This window comes from Pelophylax lessonae (assembly GCF_965119305.1).
Source record: "Pelophylax lessonae genome assembly, chromosome: 3".
NCBI lineage: Eukaryota > Metazoa > Chordata > Amphibia > Anura > Ranidae > Pelophylax > Pelophylax lessonae.
The window spans coordinates 21,905,494-21,926,324 of NC_138770.1; the positions used below are offsets into that span (position 1 = coordinate 21,905,494).

Below are 20,831 nucleotides of genomic sequence, written 5' to 3' on the forward strand. Positions count from 1 at the left end.
GACCTACTATGCATTTACCTAGCACCTACCTGTAGGGTGCTACATGTGTATATATATAGCAGTGGATGGAGGGGAGAGAGCAGAAGTAAGGAGTATGTAATGTACCACATAGAGTATATAGTGCAGGGGTCAGGAGTATGTAATGTACAACATAGAGTATATAGTGCAGGGGTCAGCAGTATGTAATGTACAACATAGAGTATATAGTGCAGGGGTAAGGAGTATGTAATGTACCACATAGAGTATATAGTGCAGGGGTCAGGAGTATGTAATGTACAACATAGAGTATATAGTGCATGGGGTCAGCAGTATGTAATGTACAACATATTTTATAGTGCAGGGATCAGGAGCATGTAATGTACAATATAAATTATACAGTGTAGGGGTCAGGAGTATGTAATGTACAACATAGAGTATATAGTGCAGGGGTAAGGAGTACATAATGTACAACATAGAGTATATAGTGCAGGGGTCAGGAGTATGTAATGTACAACATAGAGTATATAGTGCAGGGGTAAGGAGTACATAATGTACAACATAGAGTATATAGTGCAAGGGTCAGGAGTATGTCATGTACAACAGAGTATATAGTGCATGGGTCAGGAGTATGTAATATGTAATATGAATGTAGAATCCCTCTGACATCCAAAAGGCAGGATAACTCCCCTAGAGGCCAAGGGACGGGCCAGCATTTCACCCCAGGGCTTAATCTATTCTATGGCATAAATACAGGGACCAAGAAAGGTTATTGGATGTCAGTCACTTTTGTCTTTTTAAAGTGTTATTGCAGAATGGTTCGGGAGGTGAGGGGTTGGAGGTGAGGGGGGGGGGGTGGGGGTCTCAGGTACCATGGCAGATCACTTACAGACTCTGCAGATCAATGTCTACTCTCACAGTGTCAGAACCTATAAGCCGACTGAGCAACACTGTAAGCACATTCCCAAATTTCAGTGCATTCTCCAAGTGAGTCCCCAGGCCCTCCTTAGAGACCGGCCTTCTTCATGACTCTCTCCAGCATGGGGCCTCCCCTGGGTCTCCTCCTTGGCACAGCTTCCTCCAGACCAGGCAGGACAGCTTCACAACCACTTCAGCACATGTTAGGCCCCAAAACAGGCTAATGGATCGAACAGCAGAGCTCCATCCAGCAGCCCCTCCCTACACCTCATACCAGTCGAAGAGAGCGAGCACATGGCCTGTCCCAAATATTTATTTCCTCCACCAGCATGCACCAGTGACAAACCTCCTACTGGATTGGCTGACATAAATTTAAATATTCTTAATGTAAGACATTAAACCCAAAGAAAATATTTATTATATTGCAGCTTATCGATTCTTAGATTTGATGTTAGTTTTCCTTTTTAGGATTTCTTATATGTTCATCTGGTGATCTGGCCAGTAAATCTGTTCTATAAAAGCTCCAACTCTAAAGCAGAATGTATCAGTTACTGGCATGGGGCAGACCATTTACCACTGACAGGGGTGCTTACAACGATCAGCTTTTATTTATTCTTGTAAAACTTTTATCCCAAAGGAAAAAAATAGTTTGCTGTAACTGATTATAAAGTGTGAGATGGAGTTTGGCTTCAATTTGTTACTGTTGTTAAATCTGATAATACATCTAACACTCCCCCCCCCCCCCCCAGACTGATAATGCTGCTGTCTCCAGAGTGGGGGCGCTCTAATACAGAAGGTGTAACCAGGTGAAAACAGAGGGGAAAAAGCCTTAAAAAGAAAAGTAATGCAGCCACCACATCTAATGATTGGTAAGCTGCAATTTATGACATTTTTGGTTTTGGGTTTATTATCATTTTAGTTTGGTTGGTGAAATGTCATACTATGTCCAGTGATAGCGGTGACATCTACTGGCCACAGTGAGAAATCACAACTCAGCTTAGCTTAGGGAAAAACCAGGCGAAAAACTAAACAATCAGTCTGAGCTAAGTACAGCCCAGCCAAAAACTAACATGACATAGTAGTCCCTATTTAAGACAAGCTGTAACTTCAGATCCCTGTCTCCTTTTTTCTGACTGCTCAGACAAACTGTCTAAATTCTGGACTTCTAACAGATGTAAAGAGAGGAAAGCAGATAAAGGGGTACAACTTATGTAGGAGGATTTGTTTCATTTCTGTGTATCACCTGAGGCCAGTCACTTCACTGGGTATATAGAGGGTTTACACTTACTCTAAATGTTTACATGAGACAAGTTGCAGAGGTCCCACACCGCTGCCTCCCATCTCCTGAGACTGCACTCAGTGACTTGGGTGTGAGACTATACAGACATATCCCTCCACCCAGCACAGCCAGCAAATAACAGAGCAAGTAACCCCGGGAGAATTGTTCTGTCAGTGATCTTACTAGACCCGGGCATGGGGCAGAAGACCCGAAGAACAAACCCCAGGTGTCTAGGTCTAGTAACATCTATGGTGAAAATGAACATTTTGCTGCCAGCCGATTCCCAGAATCTCCATAAATCCAGTCTAGAGACATAAATTGTGTCTGCAGCACAGAGAAGGAAGATTATCCGAGAGAAATACAGGAATACAGGACAGGGAACACAGCTCAGGAAAGTGACCAGGGGATTACAGGCTGATATCACCCAGTCCCCGCCCTACTCCGGACCAATCAGTGAGCAGTATGTGTGGAGGAATGGATTTAGTGTTAATGACCCACCTGTGCTGATCTCTGTAGGAGTGTCCTCCTCTATAAATGTCACCGTTATTCCATCCTCCTCCGTAGACTGCTTATCATCCCTCACATACCTCTCTTCTTCTTCTGCTTTAACCTCAAATTCTATATCGATTGGATCTCCACTCTAAACCAAGAAAATGAAAGAATATCATCTGTAAAATATAAGATTTATTATTGTGACATCACATAAAAATCCACACATTGTCTCCATGAGTCTGTGTTTTATAATCTCTGTCTCACCAACCTTGTAACAGTGAGGGATGGTGTGACCTTCCTGTGTGGAATCCCGGGAATACAGAGGACGGGGACATCTCTCTGGTGGGTTCCTGTTATTAGGTGGCTCCATCATATCCTTGTGTCCTTCTGAAAACTCCTCCATCACTCCATACTCCTCATCCTCCTCTTTATACTCTTCTTTAACATTAATATTATCATCCCCGAGGTTTCCACTCTGAATATATAATAAAACATTCATTGTAACAAACATGCTGGGTATAAATCAGAACTACCAATAATTGTCACTCATCTACCTGGTGATGGTGAGGGATGGTGTGACCTTCCTGTGTGGAATCCCGGGAATACAGAGGACGGGGACATCTCTCTGGTGGGTTTCTGTAGCTGGATGACTCCACCATGGTGTCCTGGTACAGATCTTTGTGTTCCTTTAGAAACTCTGACTCCTCCATCAGCCCATCCTCATCATCCTCCTCTTTTATCTCTTCTTTAACCTCAACTTTAGAATCTCTCAGGTTTCCACTCTGAATATATAATAAAAATGACATTAATGGTAACAATGCAGATAATGTACAGATCCTAATGATACTATCAGTGATTGTTCCTCATCTACCTGATGATGGTGGGGGATGGTGTGACCTTCCTGTGTGGAATCCCGGGAATACAGAGGACGGGGACATCTCTCTGGTGGGTTCCCATTACTAGATCCATCTGTAGGAAACACACACACTGACTGAATACATTGTTTCTATGGGTTTATCAGATGATGGGGGATCTAGGTGGAGCCTCCGTACTGCTCTCTGCTTTACAATAAAGTCTCCTCTTACCCGGTGATGTGAGGGGCGGCTGATTCTCCATCATGACGTCCTTGTAGAGATCCTTGTGTCCTTCTAAATACTCCCACTCCTCCATGGAGAAATAGACAGTGACATCCTGACACCTTATAGGAACCTGACACACACAATGATACAGTCACCATCCAGACACATCCCTTGTCTGTTACTGGATAATGTCCCAGAATTCCCAGCACCGCTCACCTCTCCTCCATGATCTCTCTGGTGACTTCTAGAATCTTCTTTGTATTTCTCTATTCTATCAGGGAGGGAGGTGGAGGCAATGTGATGGTCATATGATCTCCAGACTTCACAGGAGGAAAACTCTAGATCTGAACACAAATAGTAAAATCAAATGATATTCCCAGAATCCTCCTCACCTCACCATTCAGGTTTCCATTTGATTAAAGCCCCACCTCAGACTGAGGTATAATTTACCCACACAGGACCCCCACACTACGCAGAGTAAAAGCTTGTTGCAGGCATTCTGACATCATTACATACAATGCGGGACCAACAGTCCCACTTTGCTAATGAGGATGCCAAGGGTCCGCCCACATCCTAAGAGAGGAAAAGAATAAGCTAGATGGAGGGACATTGGGGGGGAGGAGCTGTGAGGTCAGTGTGATGTCATAGGACATATAGACTCGGGATGGAGGGACATTTAGATGGGGAGATTTGAGGGGCCCTCTATATGAGGCTCCCATGCAAACCAAATCATTGTTCCCGGGTGCCTCCCACTTCTAAAATAAAGAGTTAACTTTGACCTTTACCATACAGAAATCTGTCAGGAATGTGTGAAAGTAATCTCTCATGTGAGCAGGTGACGTGCGGAGGAACGGAGTGTAAATAGCAGACAATTTTCTCCAGAGCTCCTAATGGTGGGGATGGATTTTGCTGCATGCTGGTGCCAAGTTCCCACATGCTGCATGCTGGTGCCAGGAATCAGGATAAAGGTCAGGACAAGCAACAGACGAGCGCATCCAAGAGATGAAGCCGGGGTCACTACACAGAAAATCAATTCAAGGAAACAACAGGCAGGACGAGGAATAGCAAGAAGGAGCTCAGAGACAAATGAGAATATTGCTCAGCCAATGGGAGATTATCTCAGCATGACTTACATAATGAAGGAGATGAGGGGGAGGGGAGGTGACCATAGATACATGGAAATTCAGCAGGGATCGCTCACATTTCCATCCATGTGTGGTCCGCTTTGGAAGCAAGATATATTAATCATCAACTGATCCCCTTGAAGGGGTTAATCTACTTATTACCTCCTCTGCCGCCAATTCCTGCAGTGTCTCCCTCTACGTTCTATGGAACGTCCTCTTTACCTGACATCACTTCCTGTCTGTATTCCATAGAGACTTCCTGTCTGGGTAGAAGTGAGATCACCACCTTGTGGAGCTCAGAGGAACTGCAGCCCTGAGAACCGTCTGGTAGTGTGAACACGGCCTTGTGCTGTGTGTGTATGTACTGTATATCCTTCCCCTTTCTCTCCTCCCCAGAGGCGTAACTAGAACCTTCAGGGCCCCGATGCAAGAAACCATGAAGGGCCCCCCAGACCCCTGGCCGGGGCCCTTCCCTTCAAGCCCGGGGCTCTTCCCACTAATCCTGGGGCTCTTTAATCTCATTGCATGGCCTTTTATTATGGTCCCGCATCAGGATCCTTTTACAAGTTCTGCAGTGGGCCCCCTTCCTGCAATCTTGGGGCCTCCCCACAGTGGTGAAATGCCAGGGCCCGGTCGCAAGTGTGACCTTTGAGATCCTAGAAGTTCACCCACTGGTTTGCTACCGGGCCCCCTGGAGCATGGGGCCCGGTAGCGATTGCAACCCCTGCAACCCCTGTAGTTACGCCCCTGCTCCTCCCTGAGTGTGTATGAAGAGGCGGAGCTCCTGCTGGAACAGCGGTCGGAGGAGGAAGCCGAGTCTAGGAGGGAGACTGACAGAAAGTGCAGCAGACTTGCAGGAGTGAGCGAGGAGGATCCAGTTCCTTTGCCATCGGAGGTGAGGAGAGTGTGAAGGATGTTTGTGACTCTGGTAGCTGAAAAGCTGGGAGTCATATTGCTCTGGTGAGTGGGGAAGCACTACTAAGGGGGCGTCCTCACCATCACGTGTGTAAGAGGTGGAAGAAGGCGTGGCTACACTACAGCTGGCACAGTTTGGAGCACGGAGAACTTTCACACCTTATCAACTTTTCATTCATTTGTGGACTTTTATGGAGCAACAGAACTTAGTTGAAGTAGATGCAAAGTGGAAGCAGTGGACTTGCAGAGAACACTATATTGAGCACAAAATATTGTATGATTACATGAATTTGCACAGGTTTTTACTTTATAGAAAATATTATGAGATTAAAGAAGTAGGTGTAAAGTAGAAGCAGTGGATCTGCAGGGAACAGCATCTTGAGCACAAAGCACTTTATGTTGTATATGAATTTGCACATGGATCAGTTTACTTCATTTATTGATAAACACCATAAGATGAATGAAGTAGGTGTAAATCTAGACCTAGGGAACACAAGGGAGGTGGAGTGGGAATCCTCCTATCCTCACAGAGCACCTTCCAGGTTCTCCACTCTCCTCCCTCTCATCATTTGAAGCTCACTGTATACGTCTATTTTCTCCAATCTCCTCTAGAATTGCTGTGATCTATCGGCCCGCTGGACCGGTATTAACTTTCCTTGATGACTTCTCTGCCTGGCTGCCCTACTTTCTCTCTTCTGAAATCCCCACAATCATTCTCAGCGACTTCAACATCCCTGTTACTACGAACACTTCTACTACTTCCAAACTTCTCAGTCTAACCTCCTCATTTGTCCTGAAGAAATGGATACACAATGGATAGAGGCTTCTACTCACTCTGGTGGCAACACCCTCAGCCTTGTATTCTCCCACCTATGCACTCCATGCATCCTCTCCAACAATCCTCTCCCTCTCTCCAAACACCACTAGGGATGGGAGAACGGTTTGGGTGGAGGAAAACTTCACCAATCACCCAAATTTTCTGTGTGCTCTGTGTTTTCATTTTTTTTTAGTATTTAAATCCTGCCGAGCGCACAGTCCATAGGTTGTTAGGACACGGCACAATCCTGATCTCGGTAAAGAGTCCATAAGATGACTCTTTGCCCATGTGATCGGATGTGTCCAATCACAGCCAGTCACATGTAAATGAGGAAGTGCCGTTATTCATCTCTCCTCGTCTCACACTGTCAGTGTGTGAGGCGAGGAGAGCCGATCAGCGGCTCCTCCTCATAGGGGAGACAAGGACACTGATCATCAGTGCCCTGATTACACAAAATGTAAATAAAGTGCCAGTTACTGCCCAGCACCAGTGCCCACAATCAGTGCCCATAGTGCTGCCAGTCAGTGCCTGCTCATCTAGGCACTGATGGGCACTGACTGTCAGCACTATGGGCACTGATTGCTGGCACTGATGGTGCTGCCCATCAGTGTCCATCAGTGCCGCCCATCAGTGCCACCCATCAGTGTCCATCAGTGCCACCTGTCAGTGCCCATCAGTCAGTGCCACCTATCAGTGCCCATCAGTGCCCATCAGTCAGTGCCACCTATCAGTGCCCATCAGTGTGGCATATTGGTACCTCATCACTTCCACCTCATCAGTGCCCATAAGTGCAACCTCATCAGTGCCCATTAGTGCAGCCTATCAGTGCTGCCTCATCAGCGCACATCAGTGAAGGAGAAAAAAGATATTTATTTTCAAAATTTACTCACAGAAAATAAGAAAAAAAAAAAATTTTCTGTCTTTTTTCTTGTAAGAAATGAAAAACCCAGAGGTGATTAAATACCACCAAAAGAAAGCTCTATTTGTGTGAAAAAAATGATACAAATTTCATATGGGTACAGTGTAGCATGACTGCGCAATTGTCATTCAAAGTGTGAGAGCTCTGAAAGCTGAAAATTGGCCAAGGCAGGAAGGGGGTGAAAGTGCCCTGTAGGCAAGTGGTTAATAAAGGAACTGTCAAAAACTGGCTCATGTCTTTATTTTTGACACTTTTTTGGTAAATGAGGGCCAGGATCTGGGGGCCCCTTTTTTCAAGGTTTCCAGATTCCAATTAGCCCCCTGAAGAACCCCCTAACCCAAAGCACCCCCCCCCCCGTGTTGAGGGCATGTGGCCTGGTATGGTTTTGGGGGGGGGATGCACTTGCTTGTCCTCACACCTGTTCTGGCCTGCCAGGCTGTGTGCTTGGATAAGGGTCTGGTATAGATTTTGGGGGGAAGATACGCCATTTTTTAAAAGAAAATTGGCATGGGGTTTCCCCTCAAAATCTATACCTGACCCTTATCCAAGCATGCAGCCTTTTTTGGGCCTGGTATGGATGGGGCCTGGTAATGACGGTGGGGACCCCACGCCGTTTTTTTTTCCCTATTTTTTCTTTTTTTTCCAACAATTATTTTTTTTTTTTTACATTCAGCTGTCTGCAGGGAAGTCTGCTAACAGCTGATGACTCATTTGTTGTTAAGGACGCCGTGGCCGGTTTCCTGGCCTCTCTTCTTAACAACCTATTGACTGTGCGCTCGGCAGGATATAAATAGTAAAATAAATAGAAGAAACGCAGAGCACACAGAAAATTCTGGTGTTTTGCGAACACCTGAAGGGGCCATTTCGGGTTGAAGTTATGCTCGGTCCAACCCTGCATCGCCCATCCCTAGTGGTGTTTAGAGGGAGGGAGAGGATTGTTGGAGAGGATGCATGGAGTGCATAGGTGGGAGAATACAAGGCTGAGGGTGGTCACCAGAGTGAGTAGAAGCCTCTATCCATTGTGTATCCATTGCTTCAGGCCAAATGAGGAGGTTAGACTAAAAAATTTAGAAGTAACAGAAGTGTTTGTAGTAACTGGGATGTTGAAGTCACAGAGAATGATTGTGGGGATTTCAAAGCGACTGATATGGACTGAGGGGGACCCTCACACTGTTATTATTTTCATTTCTAATGCCGACAGGTAGTGCTGGCACATGTAAGTTCGGCAATTGGGAATACCCAATAAGGATAACTATTGAGTATTTGAGTAAGGAAAAGAAAGAAGAGGAAAGATTGAAGGAAGAGAAGAAGAAAGTGGATCTGACCCCCCCCCCCCACCTTGCACCCCATGTTGCCAGGGCCCAGACAGCTGGCAACAAGCTTATGGGTTACCAGTAAGGTAACGGAGCCATGGCTCCCACCCTTATCAAACATCTTCATTTTATAGTTTAATATGGCAGACATGCGTTCATTCTCCATAATCCAAGAGAGTTTATGCCTGAGTTGGTGGAATGGCAGTGATTAATCGTCTCTGGGCCCTCGTGGCTGTCTCCACCTTGAGACCCAATAAAGCCTGCTGCGATGATTTAGTCAAATTAATTTGGGTGAGGGTGTAAATAAAATTATACACCCTTATCCAGTAACGCTGTACCTTATGGCATTGCCACCAGATATGGTACATCGTTCCTTCCTGACCACAGCCACAAAAGAACAATGGGGACGCCCCGGGTACATAAGTAGCTAGCCGCACCGGCACCATGTACCACCGGAGAAGCACTTTACAGTTTGCCTCTATGATGGAAGTGTTGATTAACGATCTCGAAGCATCCTGAGCCATAAGTTGCCAGTTGTCCAGCTCAATGCTGTCCTGTATATCTGCTTCCCCCTGCACCATATAGGTCAACTTAGTAGAAAAGTCAGTCAATATATTATATAGCCCAGATATATGGCTTTTTGACTTATCGAACTTCTGACATAAAAGTTCCATGGGGGACACCGTGACTATATCAGAGTGCTGTGACAGGGTGCGCAAGAAATTAGTGATTTGAGTAAAGCGGAAGGATTCTGACAAAGGCATGACATACTTCTCAATTAACTTCTGTCTTGTTAAGATACCCCTGTGATCGCAAAAATCCGCTATGCGTATGAGACCTTTGTTGGTCCACCATTAAAATGCTCTGTTATTGAGTATGGGAGCCAAGGGGGTGTGAGGTGATTTGAAGTTGTGAGATTATGACAGTCTATCCCAGACGGCCAGTGAATGAGATAAGGCCGGGCATAGAATCGGGGGACATTCCCTTGGTGGAAGCCATAGAATATGAGAGACCAGTTTTTCAGGGACTGAGCGTGCCTCCAACTGCATCCAAATAGTACGGGATTGGGTAGAGTGAAATTTTGCCAATTGGGCCAATTATGCAGCGTAGTAATATTTCAACAGATCTGGTATTCCCAGGCCGCCCCGTCTTCTAGGTGCATACAGCATACGTCTATTCACCCTAGGCCTCTTTTTCCCCCAAATAAAAGATAGCATTTTACCTTGAATCGTCTTCACTTCAGATCTACACAGTGCTATTGGTAGTGTACGAAACAAATACAACACCTTTGGGAGGATATTCATTTTACCGGGTGTAGTCTGCCAAACCACGAGGGAGGATAACAACCATCTATCCATGTCAGCCAGTAGACGAGTAAAAAGGGGCGGGTAGTTTCTGGAATATAGCGTGTATAAGGACGCTGACAAGTGTATTCCGAGGTAAGGTAATGCCTCTGATTGCCAAATGAAATTGGAGGATTGATTCAGAGTAGAGACCGTTGCCTCCTCGATTTTTTGATCACGCGCTATAAACAAAAAAAAGCGTAAATTTTGCAAAAATAACAATATTTTTCACATTTTTTTATATGAAATTCCCCCCCCCAAAAAAAAAGTAAAAATCAAAATTTTTTAACATTTTCGGCCAATTTGTTTTATGCTACATATGTTTGTTAAAAAAAATCGCAAAAAGCGTATTTTGATTGGTTTGCGCAAAAGTTATCGCGTTTACTAACAAAGGGAAAGATTTTTGTCATTTATGTTGTTTTTTTTTTTAATGCGTAATGGTGGCGATCTGCGATTTTTTTTGCGGGACTGAGACATTGCGGCGGACAGATGGGACCCTTGACTGACATTTTTGACACTTTTGGGGTTACCAATGACATTTCTAAAGTAATCAGTGCTATATATATATGCACTGTTACTGTAAAATGACACTGGCAGTGAAGGGGTTAACTTTATTTGAGAGGGAGGGGCTGTGTGTGTCCCTAGGGGCGTGATTCTAACTGTGATTGGCTGTGGCTTGAGCTGTAGGAACAGTGATCAACGGTCCTACATAGTAGAAGCGTATGATTACTATTTCTACACAGGGGAGAATGACAGGCGGCTTGTTTACACAGCCTGCCTGCCTGCCTTTCTCCCTCTCCCCCGACGATCGCAGAGTGACTGGCGGACATCGGGTCCGCCGGTCACACGCGCGGGGGGGGTCCGTGACTGTGCGGGAGCGCGGCGCCGGCGGCGCGCACTCGCTCCCCAGAGCATCACAGGTTAGTGACGTACCGATACGTCACTCTGCCTGTGAGGGGCTGACCGCCGCATTATATGTACTTGCGGCAGTCGGCAAGCGGTTAAGCAGCAAGTCGGGAAGCCGGCCGCCCGCATCCTTAGCCAACCATGACTCATCAGCTGTCAGCGGGCTTCCCCACTGACAGATGAATGTAAAGACAAGAATGCCGGCTTTGCCCGGCAATAGAAAAAAATGGCGTGGTCCCCCTCCCAGTCCATACCAGGCCCTTAGGAGCCAAAATTAAAAAAAACAAAAAAACAGTGTGAGTTCTCCCCTAAAATCCATACCACATCCCGGCATGCAGCCTGGCAGGTCAAGAAAGGGACGAGTGAGGGCCCCCCTCCTTAACAATATCAGGCCACATGTCCTCAAAATGGAGGGGTGGGTGCTTTGGGGAAGCTCAGACCGCTCACCCCACCCCACCTTACCTTGTCCCCATGTTGATGGGGACAAGGGCCTCTTCCCCACAACATGGCCTGTGCTTGTGGGGTCTGCAGGCAGGGGACTTGTCGTAATCTGAAAGCCCCTTTTCCCAGGGGGGCCCCCAGATCCCGCCCCCCCATGTGAATTAGTATCAGGACCGTATAGTATAGTATAGTGTGATTACTGCAGTGTCACACTATACTTTGGTGTTATCGGGACCATATTACCTGTACCTATTCACCAAAAATTGTTGAGTAAAGTAATAGAAACACACAAGTTTTGAAGAATCCTTTAATAAAAAATAACTACTGCAGGCTCCTCCTCCATTTGACATTTCTTACATAGGTAAGGGGCGGGGTCACCTGTCTACATCACCTGGTGGCACTGCCCCCTTCTGATACCATGGATCGGAGCATGCTGGGTCCCTAATGTCAGAAGGGGCGGTGCCACCAGGTGATGTAGACAGGTGGCCCCGCCCCTTACCTATATAAAAGATATGAAACGGGGAGCCTGCAGTAGGCAGAGGGCCTCCATGACGGCGAGAGCATCTTTTGTTATTTATTTTTTCGGGTGCGGCGGGCGTTGTGATTGATGACGGATCAACATTGGGGGGAGGTTGGATTTTATTTTTTAATAAACGATTTTTCAAAAATTGTGTGTGTGTTTTTATTACTTTTTGACACTTTTTTGGTGAATAGGTAGAGGTACTATGGTCCCGATACTCATTTACATGGGGGGGGGCGGGATCTGGGGGCCCCCTTGGTAAAATGGGCTTTCAGATTATGACAAGCCCTCTGCCTGCAGACCCCCACAACCACAGGCCATGGTTGTGGGGAAGAGACCCTTGTCCCTATCAACATGGGGACAAGGGTGCTTTGGCGTGGGGGGGCAGAGCTGCCCCAAAGCACCCACCTCCCCCCCCCCCATTTTGAAGGCATGTGGTCTGGTATGGGTTAGGAGGGGGCGCTCACTCGTCCCCCTTTCATTACTTGCTGAACTGCATGCTTAGGTAAAGGTCACAACGTTAATTTTTTTTACATTTTGGCGTGGACCTGGATGGGCCGGGGGGGAGGGGACACCACGTCATTTTTTTAAACATTTTTCTATTGCCGGACAATGTCGGCATTCTTTTCTTTCCATTCATCTGTCAGTGGGGAAGCCAGCTGACAGCTGATGAGTCATCGGTTGGTAAGGATGTGGGCGGCCGGCTTCCCAGCTCCCTGCTTAACAACTCGCTATTTTTCACACAGAATTAGAATCAGTCGATCGTTTTTCGACTAATTGGAATTCCGATCGCTCTGAAAAGTTGAAATTCGTTAGAAAATTAATAAACAAAACTAATTTTACCAAAACCGAAAAGAAATTTAACGAAAACTAAACAAAAGTAAACAAATTCTGAAACCAAACTAAAGGAATTCTATAACAAAAGGAAATTAGTAGTCTACGTTTCCACGAATGCGCCTACAAAGTCGCGCAATTTCAAGTGCAACTTGTATGCGACTTTACAACGACTTTACCAACGACTTTGTGCAACTTTGATGTTCTACGATTTGTTCAAAGTGATTCCTTTTCCTGCTGAAAGTGATGTAATTCCTTTTAGAAATTCCAATGTAATAATGGTTCTGTCCCCTGGTAATAGGATGCTATTGCATAAAGTATCCCACGTTCCATCACAGTCCAATTTTGTTTAATTTTTTTTGTTATTTTTTTTTCTTATATTTCTGTTTATGTGCAAGTGCATTTCAATTCTGTATATATTTCCATTTTTAGATATAATAAAACTACGTTGCTTTATCTTCTGTTGTTCTGTGTTCCCAGTATATATACCTATATAGCATAACAGACAGTAATCAAAGTACTCTACAACAACCAAAAAACACACAGATTACGTAACAAGATTATTTTTTATTTATTTTTTCTGCATAAATTCTCCAAAAATAAACGTTATTTTGCAATAATCATTACAAATGGTTTGGTTTTTCCAGCACCAAAACACAAAAAAAAATTATAAATTAACAGGTAAAAAATAACAAAATTTCCTTTGTTGGACTTCAAACAAGAAAAAAACTGTTGGGCCTTGAGAATATGACATATTTTTATTATTCTGCTGAAAATGGTACTTAACACCACCAAAAAAATGAAAAAAAAAATTACAACTGCTGGTAGATTATTGGTTCAGTCAACCCAGAACCTGAACTAGTGGATGGGCCAGGGTAATCAGTCGATGCTCCATGGTAGTATTGCCTTTCCTGAAAAAGCATAACCTGAGTGGGTTTAGGTGGCATAAGTTGGTGATTTTTCGGGGGGCCAAGGGTGGAGGCAATGGGGGGTGGAATTGTATGTAAAATGCGGGGCCTGAAGGGATTCAGCATATTACCGTAATCATCACAGTATGGGTGGTTTATTGGCGGGCCATACAGTGTATTTGGTGGTGGTGGGTAATGGTGATAATAAGGGGGATATGTGTGTGTGTGTGGGGGGGGCTTCCATACATGCTGAGGATGTTGTTGGCTCCTCAACCACAAAGGATTGAGTAGTTGACATCAAAGCCATCCTGAGCGCATATTTTTTCTCTGGGGGGTCCTTTTTAAATATCCCTAAAATGACCGTGAGAAATGCTGTGTCTTCACACATGCTTTCGTTCATTTTAGTGGACATCTCATTGACCACCTGCAAAATTTTATCCATGGGTTTCACACCCTTGGCACTTTCCCTTGTAGATCTTGGGCAAGGTCTATGGACATCACTAGGCCCCGGTTCAGCATCCTCCTTAACAGGAGAAACATTCCTGGAAATAGGTCTTGACATGGTTCCCTCAGACTCTTCCTGGTCACCAGTGTCTTGGAATTGCTCCTCCTCCTCCTGTGACCCCTCTTACTGTGGCAAACCCTGTGAACTGTCTTGCCAGCTTGCTTGGGTTCTGAAATATAATCATTAATTTTTATTTGTATGACTATTATTACATTTTATATGTAAACTACTGTACGGTATATACCTGCTGACAACTTACTCTCGCATCTCCAACACCGGCTTTAAAAATTCTATCTCCTGGGCATGTGCATATGGGGCAAGTCTTGTAGACCCGGAACCACTCCTTCCTTCTCGCAGTTTATGGAGATACCGGTTGTAACAGTCTTTGAGACTTCTCCATCTTGTTTGTAGTGAGTGCATTGAAAAACAGACAATACAGACAATACTGGTACGGTACAGGGAATAATGGGTGCAAGCTGTAATGTGATAAGTTGCATATATGAAACACTTACATTTTTGTGACTGTTCTGTAGCTGATAAACAGTCCCAGTTTTCATAGTAGATGCGAGCCATTTCCAACCATGCTCTCTCCTTCTTCACATGGTCCTTGTATGATGGATCTCTGATATCATACACTGCTGGACGTTCTCTGACAAGCCGGATGATTTCTTCATTGTCATGAACTTGTCGCTTGCTCTTTCTAGGCCTAGGCATGCTTCCTATATAGTCTAACACTCTTCTCTAACATGAGCGATGGGAAATGATGTGTTTGGGAGGAGCAGAGATCATGTGATTTGGGCGGGAACATACAAAAGTGAAAAAAAGCATACTGTACTTCCGTGCAAGTCGCAACGAAGTCGCATTGAAATACATGTACTGTGACTTAGTTCCGACATTACCTTCTATGAGGGACAAATCGGACTGAAGTCGTCCAAAAGTAGTGCAAAAACCTTTTCTGAAGTCGCTGAGTCTTGAGTCGCAACCGTTAGAACGGTCCTGATTGAAATGAATAGGTTTTGACTTGACATGCGACTTGACATGTGTCAAGTCACACTAGTGAAAACGTGGCCTAACATAACGAATCTATCCGAAACAAAACAAATGTTTCCATCCTGCACGTCTCCTAAGCGTGCCCAGCCCAGATATAGCAGTTGTGTTCCTGCCTCTGGTTTCCGGGTCGCCCTGCGGATGCATCGATTGCCCTGTGGAAGAGGTCTGGGACACGTGAGTATGTTTGGCTTGAGGTCAGCAGAAGGGAGCAGACGCCATGCGGGCTGCTAGGGAGTAACCAAAAGGAAAACCTATGGAGAGGACTCTGCTCTCTGGGTGATCGATGTGCATTGCAGCATCTTATCAAAGTTTGGTGCAGTCGTCTACCTTTGTCTTCTTTTCTATCCTGAGGAGAGAACTGTTTGTTGAAGCAAGGTTTGCTTTCTGCGTAGCGGTACCCCCGCAGGAGCCGCTTGGATATTGGTTTGTCCGGGCCTCCCGCTGATTACTCCACAGCCAGATACAGGGTATTTTCACACAGCCAGGTGCACACACTCTTCCGCTCGTTGTCTCCAATGACCAGTCTAAGTGATGTGTTTTTATGTTTTATTTGGAGAACTTGGATAGGAGAAGAAAACCAGAGCTATCATGAGAGTCCCAACATCCTATCTGTTCAGAGAAATGGGAACCTACAGATGTTCACAAGGAACCACTATCATATGTGTGGACTTTAAGGGCACAGCATGAGACAGATAACAACTCCATGGATTTATCCTAAAATAACATGTATTGATTTATCTAAAACCAGATCTCAATAAAATGAGGAAACTGGCCCCAAACTGAGCTCAGCTCGTACACAGGAGATCAATGTCTCCTACTAATTTCACTCATGTACATCATACATATATAAGGATAAGTTGGTATATATTATAAGGTTGGTGTAGGTATAGATATTTCCTCTCTTCACTTAGATGTAACATTTAGTGAGGGCCATGTACTTTATTACTGAATATATCTTATTACTATTATAACAATCTCCTTACTATATGGATTTTTTTGTCTCAGCTTTTTTTGTATACATGTCTGCATCTTATTTGTTACTGATGTCAACATTTGTATCAATTACTGTATGTAAAATAAATGACTACGTTCAGATTCTATTTTTGTATATCTTAGTTGGTGACCGGCCTCATTTAAAGTCCCACAACCTCTGTTTTCTGTTTGCATTAACCATTAGGGATGGAGACACGTCACTGTGTTTGCTTCGGGTCATATTCCTCTATCTTCGTCTGTTCACTAGTCAACGCGTTTCACACAAGGCTTCTTCAGGACTATGAAGATGTACAGACAGTTTTCTCTTAAAATTAACAGACTCGATATTAGTGTTTCATAAACATAGAACATAATTTGTATTTATGTACATCATAATAAATACAAACATGGCTTACTAGCACACGGCCTTCCTTCCAACCCCCAACAAATTAACCTGACCTGGGACAAACACAGGAGGGGGAAATCGGACCAAAATGTGTTGTGTGTATATATATATTTATATATATATAGGTATCTATCCTGATGATCCTAGGTACAAGATAAACTATACAGTATCTCTCAAAAGTAAGTACACCCCTCACATTATTGTAAATATTTTATTCTATCTTTTCATGTGACAACACTGAAGAAATGACACTTTGCTACAATTTAAAGTAGTGAGTGTACAGCTTGTATAACAGTGTAAATTTGCTGTCCCCTCAAAATAACTCAACAGACAGCCATTAATGTCTAAACTGCTGGCAACAAAAGTGAGTACACCCCTAAGTGACAATGTCCACATTGGGCCCAATTAGCCATTTTCCTCCCCGGTGTCATGTGACTCGTTAGTGTTACAAGGTCTCAGGTGTGAATGGGGAGCAGATGTGGTAAATTTGGTGTTATTGCTCTCACTCTCTCATATTGGTCACTGGAAGTTCAACATGGCACCTCATGGCAAAGAACTCTCTGAGGATCTGAAAAAAAGAATTTTTGCTCTACATAAAGATGGCCTAGGCTATAAGAAGATTGCCAAGACCCTGAAACTGAGCTGCAGCACGATGGCCAAGACCATACAGCGGTTTAACAGGGCAGATTACACTCAGAAAAGGCCTCGCCATGATCGAACAAAGAAGTTAAGTGCACGTGCTCAGCATCATATACAGTGTTTGTCTTTGGAAAATAGACATACGAGTGCTGCCAGCATTGCTGCAGAGATTGAAGAGGTGTGTGTGGGGGGGGGTGGGGGTCAGCTTGTCAGTGCTCAGACCATACAGTGCACACTGCATCAAATTGGTCTGCATGGCTGTCGTCCCAGAAGGAAGCCTCTTCTAAAGATGATGCATAAGAAAGCCTGCAAACAGTTTGCTGAAGACAAGCAGACTAAGGACATGGATTACTGGAACCATCTCCTGTGGTCTGATGAGACAAAGATAAACTTATTTTTTTCAGATGGTGTAAAGCATGTGTGGCGGCAACCAGGCAGTGCTAGAAAATAATGGTGGCCACACAAAATATTGACTTTTGGTCATTTTTGGCACTTTAACCTAGGGACGTACTCACTTTTGTTGCCAGTGGTTTAGACATTAATGGCTGTGTGTTGAGTTATTTTGAAGAGACATCAAATTTGAGGTGCTCTCTATGGCACTTGGTGTAATGTGTTGAGTTAGCCGCAGGGTGCTATACAGGTCCAGGGATGTAGTTCATCACTATGGAACCTCATACCTATGGAACCCAGTCCCTGAGGACCTCTTCGGGGGAATGTCCACTATGACAATTAAAGCATGGAACTTATATACAGTCCAGTATTCAGGACAGATAAGACAGGGTCACCCTGTAACTTTGACCATTACTCTATAAAACATTACTAAGTCTGGAATGTATTCCCCTTACGGCGTAAGCTTTTCAAACTTTGCGCTAAAATTCAGAGCTCAGTCTCAGGTGGTCACACCACTGGTCACACCCTTTAATGCCACTTCCATCTAGAACCCTGATAAGCTACTCAGGTGCCCTTTCACCACTCGTTGCCGGACAGTCAACACCTGGGTTACCGCGTACTTTTAGACACACTGCACCCTATCTCCTGCACCCTATTCCATGAGTACCCCACAGGGGAATACCCGCACTTATAGCTATGGTGGAGACCAGGAGAAAGGGAGCCAATTCTAAATCATAGAAGATTGACTCTGCCAAAGGTCCGCTCAATACTCAGCCTTGGAGTGACAATGTGTCTCTTGTACCGGAGTAGGAAGCAGTTTTATCACCAATGCCTGTATCCGGTTCTAGCTCTATCTCAGGCACACAATATGTGTCCTACCTGACGAAAGCAGAATTTTCTTTCGCCTTTTTCTCTATGGTGGTTAAGCTAGAAGCTCATTCTAGAAGAGTGGTGCAAATTGAACAGAAGGACAGAGCAGCAGAATGTCTTAGTGGTCATCACTTTGCAGCACTGGGTTGCTCAGTTCAAACCCCAACTGCGACACTTCTACCTGCATTGCAGGATGTCAGATTAGACATTTATGAACAGGAGGAGGTTTTCCAGCATAATAAGCAGGGATATTTTTCAGCAGCAATGCGGGGGAATGCAGTTAGGACACCTCTAGCACTGACTGTATGTAATGGCAAGGGGTGCTGGAGTGTGCTGCATGGTCTATTGATGCTCGCTGCTGGGGGGTCTATTCTAGATGGAGGGGATCTATTTTGGCAGGGGGGTCTTTTGTTGCTGGTGGAGGACCTACTATTGCTGGGGGTGGGGGGGGGGGTGGGTCTTACATTTCTGGGGGGTCAGTTGTTGCTGGGTGAGATCTACTGTTGAGGGATAGGTCTGTTGTTGCAGGCTGATGGAGAGTCTATTGGTGCTGGCTGTGCGGAGATCTTTTGTTGCAGCCAGGAGTCTATTGTTGCTAGGGGGGATTTTGTTACAGGTGCTTCATTGTTGTTAGGGAAACTATTGATACTGGTGGGGGTCTTTATTGTTACTGGCTGCAGGGAATCTATTTTACAGTTTTTCTTGTTATCATTACCAAATCCCATACAAATTACTTAGCACCACAAAATGATACCTGGTTCAGTATTGTCAAAAAGGGCAGTACTGGGAGGTGGGTAGGGGATGAAACCAAGAAATGGTGCTGGGAGGTGGGTAGGGGATGAAACCAAGTAATGGTGCTTGGAGGTGGGTAGAGGGTGGAACAAAGTAATGGTGCTCGGAGGTGGGTAGAGGGAGGAACCAAGGAATGGTGCTCACAGGTGGGTAGGGGTGGAACCAAGGAATGGTGCTCAGAGGTGGGTAGAGGTGGAACCAAGGAATGGTGCTCGGAGGTGGGTAGAGGGTGGAACTAAGGAATGGTGCTCGGAGGTGGGTAGAGGGTGGAACCAAGGAATGGTGCTCGGAGGTGGATAGAGGGTGGAACCAAGGAATGGTGCTCAGAGGTGGGTAGAGGTGGAACCAAAGAATGGTGCTCAGGAGGTGGTAGAGGGTGGAACCAAGTAATGGTGCTCTGAGGTGGGTAGAGGGTGGAACCAAGTAATGGTGCTCAGGAGGTGGGTAGAGGATGGAACCAAGAAATGGTGCTCAGGAGGTGGGTAGAGGGTGGAACCAAGGAATGGTGCTCAGGAGGTAGGTAGAGGGTGGAACCAAGGAATGATGCTTGGAGGTGGGTAGAGGGTGGAACCAAGGAATGGTGTTCGGAGGTGGGTAGGGGGTGGAACCTAGGAATAATGCTCAGAGGTGGGTAGGGGCAAAGAAAGGGGGAGTTCCTGCACCTATTCTCTGAGAAAACAACCCCTGATAATGAGTCACCTATTTGCTTGATGTGGCCTTCATGAGCTTAGCCATATGAGTTGTCATTGGAGGATGCTGTGTCCCTAAAGGGTATACTCAATCATGATAATTGGATGAGTCCTTGGGGGGGTTGCAGCATCTTCTGATGGTAACTTCATGTGTTTGTCTTGTTCTTCGGGGGTATATCTGTCTGCAGGTGCAGCCTGTGAACCTGCGTTAACCCTTGCCTCTCTTCCAATGCAATGGAAGTTGGAATGAAAAATATTGATTCTATCCTAAAGAATAATAGAGTAATGGTCAGAGGTAGAGGATGACCCTGTCTTACCTCTCCAAAATGCTGGACTGTATATAAATTCCATGCTTTACCACCAATGTCCGATTCTGGTTCTAGCTCTTTCTCAGACACACAACATGTGGGCTACCTGACCAAAGCAGAATTTTCTGTCACCATTCCTTGGACAGATTACGTATTAATACGGCCATCTTTGTCCAGAGCTCCAAAACTCCCGCCTCTTCTCCAGATCCAGCTTCCCAACCGGAGTCAGATCCCGATATGCCAGTCCTAGAGGATGCAGAGACAGGAGAGAATAGAGAGGATATGGATGCCGTACTGGAGGAAGGTGCAGAGAATTTCTCTCCCCCACATTGTCATTATAATGAAGAAGGACCTTCACACAACATGCTTGCTAACGTTGAAAAGCTCATTTCCTCTGTCTGCAAAATCCTTGACATTATACCAATG

The 20,831-nt window shown here is 45.1% G+C and overlaps 1 protein-coding gene across 1 annotated transcript in view; it reads right to left on the reverse strand.

The window, feature by feature from the left end:
* LOC309550245 (uncharacterized protein) overlaps positions 1 to 20,831 on the reverse strand; it is a gene marked incomplete at its 3' end in the record, with an annotated part of 2,091,994 nt that overhangs the window by 1,326,897 nt on the left and 744,266 nt on the right. Inside the window, 4 exon segments of the mRNA XM_082250656.1 lie at positions 2,940 to 3,140; positions 3,220 to 3,447; positions 3,537 to 3,634; positions 3,751 to 3,874. Coding sequence (XP_082106782.1) covers positions 2,940 to 3,140; positions 3,220 to 3,447; positions 3,537 to 3,634; positions 3,751 to 3,874 — 651 coding nt within the window.